General features: G+C 36.4%; 1 protein-coding gene across 3 annotated transcripts in view; it reads right to left on the minus strand.

The window, feature by feature from the left end:
• Positions 1-9,601: 9,601 nt before the first annotated feature.
• LOC107659867 (E3 ubiquitin-protein ligase AMFR-like) overlaps positions 9,602-15,353 on the minus strand; it is a 16,902-nt gene continuing 11,150 nt past the window's right edge. For all 3 annotated transcript variants that reach the window (XM_016448965.1, XM_016448964.1, XM_016448963.1), the window contains 4 exons: positions 13,940-14,043; positions 13,715-13,849; positions 13,413-13,603; positions 9,602-11,574 (listed from right to left, as the gene is read on the minus strand). In XM_016448965.1, the coding sequence (XP_016304451.1) occupies positions 11,397-11,574; positions 13,413-13,603; positions 13,715-13,849; positions 13,940-14,043 (608 nt within the window). In that variant the 3' untranslated portion in view covers positions 9,602-11,396. The remainder of the gene's footprint in view (positions 11,575-13,412; positions 13,604-13,714; positions 13,850-13,939; positions 14,044-15,353) is intronic.

Genomic DNA, 15,353 nt, shown 5'->3' on the forward strand with positions numbered 1-15,353 from the left:
GATTTTAGCAAATGGCTGCAATATAACAAAGAGTGAAAAATTGAAGGGGGTCTGAATACTTTCCGTACCCACTGTAAATACTGTTCGGTTTCTGGCACAAACCGATCGTTTCGTGTCTTAGGACATCAATGTGTCGTCACGAGCCGCAGGGTTTAATTTGGATTTGTCTGTGCATGTTTTTTTTTACTCTCATAGATTTTGTTACCATTGCCATGCATTATACGACTGATAGACTGCAACGGTTAAAGTTAAAAATCATCATATGTGTTCTACTGAAGAAACAAAGTCACCTACATCTTGGATGCCCTGGGGGTAAGCAGATAAACATCAAATTTTCATTTTTGGGTGAACTATCCCTTTAAGTTAGTAGACATGGCCAAGCCTCTATGTGTAGAGGTTTACGAAAGAGGTTTCCACAAGCATATGGAGCCACAGCTTTCAGAAGAGATTCTACAAAGAGATGTAAATGATATGAAACTATTAATTTCTCCAGTGAAGTTAAAACGACCTACATACCTGGGACTGAATTGGTGTTTTGGGATACTTAAAGAAATTCTGATACTAGTTCAATCAAATAACTTTCTCAGACCTGTCAAATTAACATTCAAGAGCAATTAAACAAGCTTTAAACTACTTGTAATTCATATGCCACTCAACCCTTATACAAGTACACAGGCACATACACACATCACTACCCTGTCCGCTTATCCAGTGAGAGTCTTGACTGTGGGGAAACAGCTTAGGATAAAGTTAATCATGCATATAATTGGGTTTTGACTCTTGTGTCTGCAGGGGCCTGACCTGTCTGTATCAGGATGAGCAGCCCATCACCTGAGTGATTAACACATGTAAATGAACACAGCCTATAAAAATAAGCCACGTTTACCTCCTCTCGAGATGATGAGTTTGGACTCTCTGCAGATAGACATAACTCATTGACACATATCAAACCAGAGTTTGAAGAAGAAGAGGGATTAATTTAGGGTTGCCAGGGCATGCCCTCGGTGGGAGAGAGAGCCCACGCTAGTGGAACAAATAAAACTTACAAAACAATGTGGGGAAACGGCTGGAAGATGTCAAGGCCAAGTATCTCTGAGGAAGAGAAATCAATATAGCATGTGCTTTTTGGACAAGGCCACTCCGTCGCAGCTTTCATACTCGAACACAGGCCTCACAAACAGTTTAATTATAAATCACAAGCTTGAGCCATACAGGACCATGACAGGTTCAGGCACCCAACACAATGCCTACTTCATAATTTAAGACTCCAACGATAGATGGTGAGAGCTTCCAATACATGAATTCAGGGCATCAGGTGTAGTATGGGATAATGTCCTCTTCTTTCCCAGGGAATAATTACTAAGTATAAGACAGGGTGGTTGGGTTTACTAGTTTATCGAGTTTTATCATTTCATGAGTTTGAAATTTTTCATTGCGATGCTTTAAAGGCGATGACAACCTCTCAATACAGCGTTGACGGTACTTAAAACATGCTGTGCTTACTTGCATACTGCAACACAAAAACCTATCAAAAACTTTTGCCCCAAAAAGAAGGTCATAATGCGGTAACAAACCAAGACAGAATTCTTGAATACACGCAATAAGAGCCTTCATCTTGTAGTAATTGCCAACAGCATTGCCACAGCCTTTATGAGATGCTAATCCAGCCACCCTCTTGTCAGGGACAGAGCTTGAGGAGCGGCAAAAGCAGTTTGTTGTCCCGTTCCCGTCTGGCAAGCTTGACATTTTCCCCTTCTGCTTTTGTCCCAAGCACTCTCGGAGGGCTTGGCTCCCCTGGCCCTCCTCGAGGCGTGTATTAAGTATAAGTCTTTCTCGGCACTCTCGGATAATCTCATCAGAGAGTGGGATGCTGGGGGTGTATGTAAATCCACATCTGTTATGTCCTCTGCAGGGAGAGAAAGCCGCTGGAAAGCTCATTGAACCTGGTCTCCCAACCCACTTCCATACAGCGAGTGGAGCCCATGACCTCAGTTTAGATGCAAACACAAGAGTGCATGCTGCACCTGTCTCTTAAGACAGTACACATTTGAAAACTCCTGATGGGTAACATATTGAAAATCTCTAGCTAAGATCACCTTGTGTACATGGATGTGCTTAAAGGGATAGTTCACTCAAAAATGAACAATCTGGCATCATTTACTCACCCACATGTCAATACAAAACGTATGATTATATTTCTCCTGTGGAATGCAAGCGAAGGTGAGCTGTTTTTGTCTGTACAATAATAGTCAATGGGGTCCAAAGGTTTCAAGCTCCAAAAAGGACATAACAGTAGCATAAAAGCAATCTATACTCCAGTGGTTTAATGTAGTCAAAACACTGATAAACTCATGCTAAAATCCAATATGGTCACACATCAATAACGTCAATCCATTAAGTCAATTGACATGGGAACTAGCGAGATTTGATGTTATTAACATGCCACCATATTGGATGTTGAGGAGAATATTGCTCTCAAACAAATTTTCCAGGACATTATCTGTTATCCATTATCCATTATCCGTTGTAACCCTGTAACTGGAAAACACAAAATACAATGTGTAATTTAAAATGCAGGTAAAAAAAACTGTGAATTAACATAGTAAATCTTGCTCTATTTTTACAGAATTTCTTAGAGTGTAGCATCTAACTAAGACAATGCTCAAAACTAGAATTGTTCAGAATGTGTAGTTTTAATAGTTTCTTAAAACTTAAATTGTAGTCGTTCAAAAATGTGTAAGTGTTCAATAATTCAATGTTGTGTTTAAAAATAGTTATTTCTATTTTAATATTATATTATTTTACGAACAAATCTAAATTAAGATATAAAAAAAATATATATATTGATGTAGTGACACAATTTTGCGTCGTGATTACATAATGACATCATCGCGAAATAACATCACAACATCATTTAGCAACTTTTAGCAACAAATCGACCTTCCTTTAGCAGCTTCCCCTGAAAATTAGTTGGCAACACTGCTCCAAACCAGCAGATACAGACAATAGTCTGTATTTGTCATTCAAAAAGGAGAAACCGGAAGAGCTGTGCTAGTTTACCATTTTCACAACAATCTCGCTCACCACAGGCGGATTCTATGAAAATCATCACAGATGAGATCAAGATGAAAAATGAAGGAGTCTTCTGTGTGTGCCTTTTTGACTTTGTCGTTTTCTTTCGTCACTTTGACTCAATGACGATTCAATGTGTTCAATCAACTTAAATACAACTGATAGGGGTCTGACTAGAGCCAACAGTGTGGAACAAACCCCAAAAACTCATTCGACGGAAGCTCAATGATGGCCCGACACTGGCGACGACCAACCGTCGAATTGGTGTGTCAAGGACTTTAAACTCCTTTGTGTTTTGTTCTCACAATAATTTGCACAATAAATTCTGGATGAACTTTTTCTTTCTTGTTGACTATCCTGTTGTGGGTCGCAAAAAAGTTTTCATTTGAAAAAAGTACAGTCTTACTGCACTTTTATATTTCATATTTTTATATTTGCTCATATTGTTTCAGCCAATGGAGCTAATTTGTGCATTTCAGTTACAATATTAAGAAGATAGGCACTAGTGCGACTAAAGTGTTTCCATTTCTGACTTTAAAAGAAGCCTCTCTTTCACATTCACATCACTTTGATTTAAAGAATTCCACTGTTAGTATATGGCTATCATTCTATAGTGTTCGGCAAACACTCAACACTCTAGATTAACACATTAAACCGCAATTTACATTTCAGAAAGGAGTGGCAGAAAGACTAGCTCTCCTTTGACTTCATTCTTTCCTCAAACATGAAATAATGATTTTCTGCCAGTCTAATTACAGAGGCAACATCTGATCTGTGCTGCATCCGAGGGGGATTAACTCCAGCACAGGCATTAGAGCTCATTACCAGCTTGAGTGCAGAAATATTACATCTTGTAATTGGATGGAGAGATTTATATACTGATCAGATGGGGGTTCTCTAATAATATTGTGATTAAAGGCTTAGTTTGGACTGGGGGTTTATCAGTCAGAGCAGGAGATTTTAACGGGGTGGGAAACGGAGGATTTTATTAACCTTTGACCCATAGTGAAGATGCTCACCTCCAGTCAGTATAAGGAAAAATAGATAATCAACCAAGTTTACCCAAATTTAATTGAGTTTAATTGAACAAGCTAGCTCACGTCTAGCTTCATGATGATGTTATTCCCATTAATTGGTTTCGTTTATTCTCAAAAAGTCAAGTTCAAGTCGAAAATTCAAGTCAAACATTCACAATTAGCAGTTAAGCAATTTATGCCATTTTGCTAACTTCCACTATTTCACTAAATTCAACTAAATGTCCTCTATCCAAAACCCTGTCTCTAGTTCTCTGATCGGCTAAAAATGCTTGGGCTGCTCTCCTGACTCTTTTCTTAGTGGTTTAAAACAAGTGATTTCTCAGGACATCTTTTTCAGCGATATTTGTCAGGTGGTAACAATATTTTAGTCTGATTTTCAAAAAAGAGATCACCTATATCACTTTGACATGAACATTTCTCATAATTTACTCACCCATATGTTGGTCCAATCCGGTATAATTTTCTTTCTTTCAAGGAAACACAAAATCAGCGCTTTAAAAGTATTTTAACAGGAGTTTTTGTGTGCAATTTGTGTGCTATATCCAGGTTTGGTAAATTCATAACATTCCCTGAGCTGTAGTGATTCCTCATTTCTTTACTTTTCCATCCTCCAGCCTGTTTCCCAATAGTTGATTGAAGATCGCAAAAATAAAGGACACATCTGCAAGGCGGTGAGACCAAGAACAGAGTAGCCCTTGTTGTCTTTCACATCCCTCTTTGAGCATGAAAATTATTAATACAAACAGGAATACTGATATGAATCATTATGACCTTGTAGGCCTTTCATACACTTTTGTTTTATGGAACAGAGATGCCCAGAGATCATGTTTCACATTAGAAAGAAAATAATACTGGGTTGGAAAGACATGAATAAATGAAGACATTTAATTTTTGGGTGCACAAGCCAGTTTTTTTTTTTTTTTCGTTTGACAAATTGAAGCCTTATAACGTCAACAATTTCTGAACTCTGATGTATGCCTTGCTCTAAATGATGTTAACTGACTTATTAAAACTTAAAGAACCTACAGAGAAAAAGGCAGCCTCTCAAAGTTATGCTCAAAAAAGGTTAAACTGAGGTAATGGAAGCATTCAAAGTTGTGAGCTGGTACTTCAGATGGCGCGAAATCAAAGTTGCTATTGATTCACGTCCCATCCGCACTGCGCGGGAAAAAAAGCGACAGAACAGCCGCGAAAATCAGAGAGAAAAACCTGACGTGATTTAGTGACGGCTCTCGCGCTGAAGAGACACATCAAACCTGCTGAAGAGCAGCCGCCGAGCTGAGAGGGTGACAGCAGAGCCGCTATTGATTTCTGCCGGTGTAAAAGCACTCAGGGGAAACATTTCAACCCGCCAACGAGCTCAAACATCTCTAAGCGTTGTGACAGATGCGTCTGACGTCACACAAACATGAATTTTTCAGGAGCGCTGTCTGATCTAAAAATCACGACAGTAGAATTAAATGGAGTTAAAGGGGTCATATGATGCGATTTCACGTTTTCCTTTCTCTTTGGAGTGTTACAAGCTGATTGTGAATAGATAAGATCCCTAAAGTTGCAAAGATTAAAGTCTCAAACCCAAAGAGATATTCTTTATCAAAGTTTGTCACTATGTGAGAAGATTTGCATAACGCCGGCCAAATGTTCACGCAAAGAAAGAAGGTGTAACTTTTATTCTCGCTGTAGTATTGTTGCTGCCGCCATGTAATAATGTTCTTTTTAGCAGCATCATATGACCCCTTTAAATACAGAAGGTTTTTTTTCCTCCCCCCACTCACTGTTAATATTCACTGTTTTAAATATGAACACATTTCCAACCCAATTAAAAATAGCCCTACTGAGTGGGATTTGGAGAGTGGAGCAAGATGGTGTCACATTTTCTACTTCAGTGAATATTTGTAAGGAAAGGTTTAATCTAAAAGTAAATCTACGTAAAGGTAAAAAGATGTGCAGTTTTTTTTTTACAAGGAACCTGACATTAAACAGTGTATTTTCATTTAAACAGTGCAAACAAAAGTACAATAAATAAATAAATAAAAGCTCTTAACGCATAAAAAAAAAAATGTTTTGGCCAAGAAATAGGCCAACATGACAGTGTCTCTGTTATGTCTGATTTTGAATCAGATCTATAACTCCCAATGACAGCTCTCCACTATTTGAAAGATATGTTTTTTAATTTTCAGCGATTTAGATACAGCTCATTTACATAACCACACTGTGAAAATATGTTCCAAAACATCTACATATTAATAAAAAATGTAATTGCAACTTCATGTAAGTGCAGTAAGCATTAATACATAAATAAATAAATAAAAATTGAACTATTGATCAAGTAACAATTACAATTCTCTTGAGATCTTCACTGAAAATGAACAAACCCATTAATTACCACCACAATGTATGCAGACAAGAGCAAAAGCATTTAACCCATAAATGTATGCATTTTTGTCCTTGACTAGTCCTAGAAAGTGTACAAATATGAAATGGCACTTAAGGGACTGAATATGATATTCACTCAAGCACAGTAGGCCTGTACAGTGTACATATAGATTTATCTGTGATAAAGTAAATACTTTTAGTGTGCTGATAAACTAAATGAAAAGTATGTATATGCATAAAGACACTGCTTTAAACCTCTCAACTTGTTTACTCACTCTCATGTTGTTCCAAACTCATATGACTGTCTATGGCAATCTTACACTGTATCTAGTGTTAGTTAGTGTTTAACTGATGTCAGTACCAAATATCAATGAACACAAACTAAAGCCCTTCCTTTATGAGCAGAGCTGATGGCTGCTAAAGTGTTAATCAATGCACTCTTCATTAAAGACTGAGCTCAGTCAATACATGAATAGAGCTGAACACTCAATCAAATTAACTGATCATTGCAATTAGGTGTGCTCTTAGTTTGCTTTTGCTTTAGATTTGTAAATTGTATTTAATCTGATTTACTTTCAGAATATCAAATGACTGATTAAATAACATTAATATTAAAACCACAAAAAGGAGGGATTGCTTTGCCCATAACTGATGTAAGTTTAATCAAGTGGCTTTTTAATCAAAAGTACATTTTGCCTGTTGACTTTATGCCCATCTGAAGTTTCCTGCAAACATTCGGTTCGGATTAAACGGCAGATTTTGATCGCAGATGGATCTGTGGCGCCCTCTAATGCCAATCAACACACATAGCGCTTTCACACCGTTTATATGCCCTCAATTTAGAAAAAACAGCTATTTAAATACACATACATGTAAATAATTTAATTAACTGCTACGAATAGTAAAATAGCATAGTATAGTAGTAGTAGTAGTAGTAGATTAATTAAAATAAATAAATAAATGGGGGCCAGCATCTGTTTGGTTACCCACATTCTTCAAAATATCTTATTTTATGTTCAGCAGAAGAAACAAGTTCATACAGCTATGGAAAAATTGGGGGATAATAAGTAAATGATGTAAACGATTACATAATTTTTATTTTTGGGTGAACTTGCAACCAGTAGCTTAAGTTTAGTAGTATACACTTTAAATTACATTATAATAAACTATATTAACAAATTATATTAATCATTATCTATATTTAAGATTACATGTAGTCATTTAGCAGACACTTTTATCCAAAGCAACTTACAAACAACAATAGAAACAATCAAAATCAACAAAAGGGCAATAATATATACTGTTTTTTTATATATAAAAAGAAAAGAAGACATAATAGAAAAAAGTAGAGAATGCTAATGTTAGAGGCTTTTTTTAAGAAAACAAGTAGTAAGAATAGAAATAGAATAGAGAGTGCAAGTGTTCGAGGGTCGAGTGTTTTTTTTAGAATTAGAATAGAGTGCTAGAGTTAGAGGGTCAAATAAAGATAAAAGAGATGTGTTTTTAGTCGTTTGCTGAAGATGGCTAAGGACTCAGCTGCTCGGATTGAGTTGGGCAGGTCATTCCACCAGGAGGGAACAGTTAAGGTAAAAGTCAGTGAAAGTGAGTTTGTACCTCTGAGATGGCACATTAATGCATCGTTTGCTTGCAGAACGCAAGCTTCTAGAGGGCACATAAGTCTGCTGTAATGAATTTAGGTAAAGGGGTGCAGAGCCAGTGGTGGTTTTGTAGGCAAACATTAATGCTTTGAATTTTATGCGAGCAGCTACTGGTAGCCAGTGCAAATTGATGAACAGAGGTGTGATATGCGTTATTTTTGGCTCGTTATAGACTAACCTTGCAGCTGCATTCTGGATTAGTTGTAGAAGTTTGATAGAACTGGCTGGAAGGCCTGCAAAGAGAGCATTGCAATAGTCCAGCCTGGACAGAACAAGAGCTTGAACAAGGACTTGTGTAACATGTTCCAGAAGAAAGGGCCTGTGTTGTAATGAAGCAAATCTGCAGGACCGGGCAGTTTTAGCAATGTGGTCTAAGAAATTCAGCTTATCAATCACAACTCCAAGGTTTCTAGCTGTTTTTGAAGGAGTTATGGTTGATGAGCCTAACTGGATGGTGAAATTGTGATGAAGTGATGTGTTTGTTGAAACCACAAGCAGTTCTGTCTTGGCAAGGTTGAGTTGAAGGTGATGGTCCGTCATCCAACAAGAAATGTCTGTTAGACATGCTGAGATGCGAGCAGCTATCGTCAGATCATCAGGATGGAATGAGAGGTAGAGTTGAGTGTCATCAGCATAGCAGTGATATGAAAAGCCATGTTTCTGAATGACAGAACCTAGTGATGCCATGTAGACAGAGAAGAGAAGTGGTCCAAGAACTGAGCCCTGAGGCACCCCAGTAGCTAGATGTTGTGAATTGGACACCTCACCCCTCCAAGATGCCTTGAAGGACCTATCTGAGAGATAAGACTCAAACCACTGAGTGCAGTTTCTGAGATGCCCTTTGCCAACTGGGTTGACAGGAGGATATGGTAGATAACCATGTCAAAAGCAGCGGACAGATCCAGCAAGATAATTATGCATCTAAAACATTTAATGTTGTTGAAAAAGTTATGGTCACCAAGTCTGCATTTAAAATAAATAAATAACAATATAGAAATTAAATCAAAATACAGTATTAAACTAATGTTTTGAAATGTTACTGCAATAAAAAAAAAGTTTTCTATTTCCTTAGAAATAATTATAAAGAACAGTGGAAAAATAAATTTTCAAATGTTTTGCCTGATAGTGCATCAATTATATTTACTTTAAAATGTACTTCATTGTGAAGTAAATCCGTTGTGTAGTTTTATGAATTAAAAAAAAAAAAAGTTGAATTAAATTTGCGTACTTTTTGTGACTTGACCAGTGCAAAATCAGAATATTGTATTTCAGGGCTGCCACCTGTAATATATTTACGTTCTTTGTGTTTTCATTCATACTCAACAGAAAACACACTGGGACACTGTAAAATGTGGGTAAAAGCTTCTAAAGCAGCTGTGACTTTTATTTTGTACAGGGTCATTTCACATGTATTTTACAATTTTTATTACAAAATTTACACAAATCAAAGTATTATTGTTCCACTGTAGATTTGAGGCACAAATGAATGAATTGTGTACATAAAGCAATCCACCACTTCCCTCTGCTTTACAGCAAACAGCATGACCACCAACCAAATTATGTATTATTATCTGAATCATTCCAGTGGATTTCATTAATACATTTTTTTAAGAAATAGTGCTGAAAGGTGCAACCAAAACAAAATATTCGATATCGACATGTGGTCATTACAATCACAATAACCAGCTTCATTAAATTAAATCACTAGGAGAGTCTTTGGGAAAGTTGATCAGGAAAACATATGAATACAAACAGTCAGTGATTTCATGCGTAGAAAAAGACATCCACATGAAAGCTTAAAAAAAAAAAGATCAAAAAGTCCATGTATGACACTAAAAATATTTGATAGAATAGATTCACAGTGTAAAACATCAGAGACAATTCTGAAGATGTACTTCTTTTTTGAGGTTGACAAACAGGCTATAAAGCCAACAAATTATTGATGAAATAATCTGTATAAGTGGCCATGGTTATGATGGTTGGGATTATGTTTTTTTAACAGAAGGCAAATGCAAATTAAAAGTCACGTGCTATTACATGAAAAGCTTGTTCACTTCAAACTCAACATGCAAGATTCTGAATTGTTTGCGGTGTCCATGCCAAATTATCCTGTGAAAATTCATTATGTAATGTGCCAGTAAAAAACAAGCATTTTTAGGCATTAGTACATTAGTACGCTGAGTAATAAAGGTCTATTCAAATACAAACACAATAAAACGCTGACAAATTGACCATAATTGTGTATGTTATATTTAAATAACCCAATTAAAAGGACCTTAGTTACGGTAGATGCTTCATTTAATTTGAACCAAATGAAAGTTATATGAAAATTAAAATAGGACAATGTTGAACATCTACCCTAAGGGAACATATGCTTCTTTACTGTAGCACAAAACAGAGAGTAAAGGAAACATTTCCTCACTATATATAACCACCAGTACAAGTTCAGAATGTGAGATAAATGAAACATAAAACATGGCTGTTTTGAATGACAACAGTAGAGAAACAAGATCATGTGACTAAATGAACACCTTCTATGATGCACAGAGCAATTTGTTGTCACAACAATGTGAGAACAGACAGTAGGATCTATGCCACTTTCCTTTTTAACGGTCTTCAGAGACTCTAAAATGCTGGGATGGCATTGTAAGCATATGAGATCGTAAGCTCAGACTCGCAAGATTGTCTCTTTTCGAGCACGAGCCAACCAAATCGACTTAAAGGCAGATTTAAATGCTAAATACCAGCAAAATTGTGTGGATATTTCCTGGCAAAAGAAAAAAAACTCTAAATTCCGGCATGTTGTTTGTTGCTTAAGCTCTAGAATCGAACTGTTAGTACGCAACATAATATTGTTAAAATTGTCTGATTCGTACAAAGACGTTTAAGAAATGAAGCATTCCGAAAGTGAAAAGAAATTCAAACTCAGGAATTTTATTTTTTTTTTTAATGTATGTGAGCAGCTGTCCAAACCATGCTCTTGTTTAGGTACTAACATTTTTTAAATTATTTTGTCAATGGAAGACATGAATAGAAGATGCATGTGTCTTTTTCTTTTATTTGATGCTTGCCAAAATTGTACTATAATTCACTGGTGCGGCAATGACGCCATATATTACTTCAATGGACAATGAAATGAAATGTTTGATGGGTACATATATAGTTGCATCTAGCACAAATGTGCATTGATCAGCCCAAAATTGTATGACAGCATGGCTGTACCACAGGTGCATCATGCATGTCTTTGCTCGACTCAAAATGGGGGAGGCTCGTGCCTCTGTATGCGTCTCTCGGCTGCGGCCGCCATTCTTCTGCGCCTCAAGGTCACGGAATCTGAGTCTTCATCCTCCATGGAGGGCATGGCATCATCATTATCAGCGGCAGAAGCAAAAAACACATCTTCTTCATCAGATTTTTTGTGTAGATAACGTCTAACAAAGAGAGAACAGAGTGTCATACTAAAACTTAACAGGACCTAAAGCAAAGCCTTGGGGCACTCCCACTGATGACTGAAGATTCTGTAAAGCTTTTCACTATGTCCGACAAATGACAGACTGCAAGTCATATATTTCCAACAGAGAGCAGTACCAGTGCTGCGTGTACCATACGCAGATTTTTCAGACCCGATGTGAGCTTTGTTTGTGTTAAAAATAGTGGTCGACCGATATACCGCCAAGGCCGATATATCGGCCGATATTTGGCATTTTTTAAATATCAGCATCGGCCGATAAGTTTTTCTGTTTGGCCAATACGTTCAAGGTGGGACTTTTATTTTGACGGCGCTGAGAGCGGCAGCGCCTGAGCACACAGTGTCCACATTCTCCCTCTTGTTCGCCGTCGTCGTTAACAGTTCTGTCTAATACGGATAGAAGTCTGTCTAATAATCCGATAGAACTGTTAAACAAAGGAATTAAAATGTATACAAAAAGTATTATAACGATTGCTTTTATATTATTAGTAAAAGAAAGGCAAACATTATAATACTTCCTCGTTTGCCGTCAGCATTCAGCAAATATACATTTACATCATTTAAACAAATCTTTGAATGGCTAATGAAAATTTAATTTCACAAACCTTGCAAGCTTAAGTCGAATCCAGTTGTGAGATCTTGTTAAGTGTGCATGTGACCTGCATGATCAAGCGTTCTCTGCGTGACTTTCGGTCCGTGCAAATTGAATGCTTTAAACATTAAATTTGTGATTTCAAATTATGCTGCGCTTTATGCATTTGCCCACTGTCATATGCATGTCATTTTCACTGTGTGCTGTATGTAAAATGAGTGTTACCTTGGCTTTATTTGACAAAATATGATTCCCAATGCAATGGCCATCGGCCACCCTGCTTTCCAAGATATCGGCATCGGCTGTCAAAAAAACAATATCGGTCGACCACTAGTTAAAATATTTGAACTTTTGCGGCTAGACCATATGTGACCACTCAACTGAATGTTACGTAATCTAATCAGATAAGACTTACTGGTATTTTCAAGGGGTGCAATGGTTCAAATTACTCATGGTTCAGTTTGTATCACGGTTTTAGAGTCAAGGTTTCGGTACGGTTCGGTATGTGCTATGTTTAGGGACAAAAGGACTATACTGTCAAATAAAAATAAAGAAAATAAGAACAAATAATTAACTACAAGCAACAACACAAATAAACACAATAGAGCAAAGCAAATAGAGCAAATAAAATAAACAGTGCTTTTCAGGTAGGTCTAACATACATTTTTAGATACAAAATAACATTGCATATTTGACTATAAATTAGGGTTGTGACAGTGAGGAAATTTTCCCACTGGTTAATCGACATGTGACAACACCGGTACCGGTTTTCCCTCATTTCCACGCTTTTAAATAGTTTAGACGGATTTTTTTACCGAGAACCGTTAAACCCTAGTATTTACCCACTGAAATGTTATTCTTCAAACACTATTTCTGTAAAAAAAATGGGCAGTTATTAATAACTATTTTCTGAAATAATAATTACATTATTTGTTACCTTCATTAGCCCTAGAAAACCTGCTATGTTTTCTTTAAAACTTATTTGTGGACATATTCATACAATCATTCAACCATGGTGAATAAACAAAAGTTAAAATCTACCATACAATCAATTTGAAAGTTCTGTGCAACTGCCACTAGGGGGCAAAATGCAACAGTCATATGCAAATGATGGTGATAGTGAAAAGACAGCACTATTCTTGCAAAATATAGCAAAGCAATATAAGTTGTTGAGCTCAGACTTGTTAAGAAGTTATAGGGAGGTTCACCTGCGCGCTCTTTGGAGTAGCTCCTCCTTCCTCTGCATTAGCATCCTCTGCCTCTCATCTGCGGACTTGGAAAAGCGGCTCCCCCGCACCTCAAAGTCTTCCGCCTCAGGGGCAGCGACCTCTGAACTGCCGCTGGCACCCGCTGACTCTTCAGGAGCAGTGTTCACCTGTATGGGTGTGCGCTCCACAGTCTAGAGGAGAGAAACATGCTTTCAAATTAGTAGTGTTTTTGTTGTTTCTATGCAAACAACATATGATTTCAGCAGCTAATAAACACCTTTTGGTAGGGGTGTTAACCTCACCTGTGATGGGAAAGGCACCTGGATCCTGCCCTCCAGGATGTTATCAGTGGTGACCTCAACAGAGCGTGTGAGCTGCAAATCCTGCAGGACCAGATGATAAGGGACCTGTGGAAACATTTCCTGAATCTGATGGGCCTGTGAAATCCAAGGAAAGCCAGGTTTATAACACGCGGAGAACAGATGAGGCTGTTTGTAAACATGCTGGATGCCAGCAGAAGGACTCACCATGGCATTGAGCTGTGAGTTGTTGGCCTGTGCGATACCAAGGATGTTGGTGGTGTGCATTACTTCCACAGAGAAACTTGGCAGCCAACTGGCAATGCGGGACCCTGAGGGTGAACGAGTGGAAGTTAATATCTCATATGATGCTTTAATTACCGTACGCTTATTCGTTTCAGAGGTTATTAAAAATATTAATAATATATTTGGAACATCCAAATAATCAATGTTATATTTGATTTGATTTTCACATCGATGTATTAAATTTATGATTTATTGATTTTTCCTTCTTATACTAATCCTCATCATATATTCATATTCAAGTATTTACTCATTGCTGTTCACTCATTTATGTTTATCTTTTAGTTTTGTTTGATTTATTTTTTTGTGTAATATTTGTAGTATTCTCCAAAAACATGTATGTTATGCACATTTCATATGTTTGAAAGATATATCTGCTTTACTGGTGTTTTGTTAAATATTGGAAATCTTTCAACTACTGCCTGAGTAATAATGTTTCTCAGAATTAGTCATTAACACTTCTAGATGTTCTTTTCCAGAAGCAGTGTTTTGTAATATGTAAGATATATTTGAAAGTGCTTGTTTTGCTGTATTTGTTCTAAAGGTGTGAAAACCATGTCTAGCCACACATCTGTTTATTTTGTAACCGCAACATCTGACTGGTCATGATGACCCACCCAACAACATATGACACAATGGACGAGTGACATAATGGATAAGTCTATTCGACCTTTTCTTATTAGACAAACACCAGTTTGGGAGGATGTAAGTTTCCTGCATACATATATACCTTGTGCCTACTTTGATGGCTTACTTTTACTCTTTTCTTCTCCTTCTTTCTTCCGTTTCGGTTTCTTTTCCCCTCTCCTTGTATTCTACTTATATCTTACTTCTTTTGGGCTTTTCTTCTGATATGCACTACTTCATCCCTTAGATATAAAAATGTGGAATACTCTGCACTTTAGTATAAATAATTGAATAAAATAGATAATTTTGTTTAAACTTACTTCCTATTATAATATTCATATTTACTTTATTTTATTGCATCAAAAATTTTTATTTAATAAATTTGTTTTTCCTCATTTGAAAATTGATCTCTGACTCATATATATATATTGTATTACTTTTGTACAGTATAATATACATCTTTAAATATTCCATTTTCTATCAAATTTAAATAAAACAATGAAATGATAAAAACAAATTTCAAACAGATTAATCACTTAATTGTAGAAAAAAAATACAATTATTAGATTATTAAAAAATGTTTTAAAGGAATATTCACACAATTTTTCTTCCATGTATTAATTTCAACAGTAAATCTCAGTTTGTTTGCCAAAAAATAAAAGGGTTTAATTTTCATTTGATTTAAAATAAATGTTTAATGCCTTCATTTGAT

The sequence above is a fragment of the Sinocyclocheilus anshuiensis genome, unplaced genomic scaffold (assembly GCF_001515605.1).
Source record: "Sinocyclocheilus anshuiensis isolate Anshui unplaced genomic scaffold, SAMN03320099.WGS_v1.1 scaffold1445, whole genome shotgun sequence".
In the NCBI taxonomy this organism is placed as follows: Eukaryota; Metazoa; Chordata; class Actinopteri; order Cypriniformes; family Cyprinidae; genus Sinocyclocheilus; species Sinocyclocheilus anshuiensis.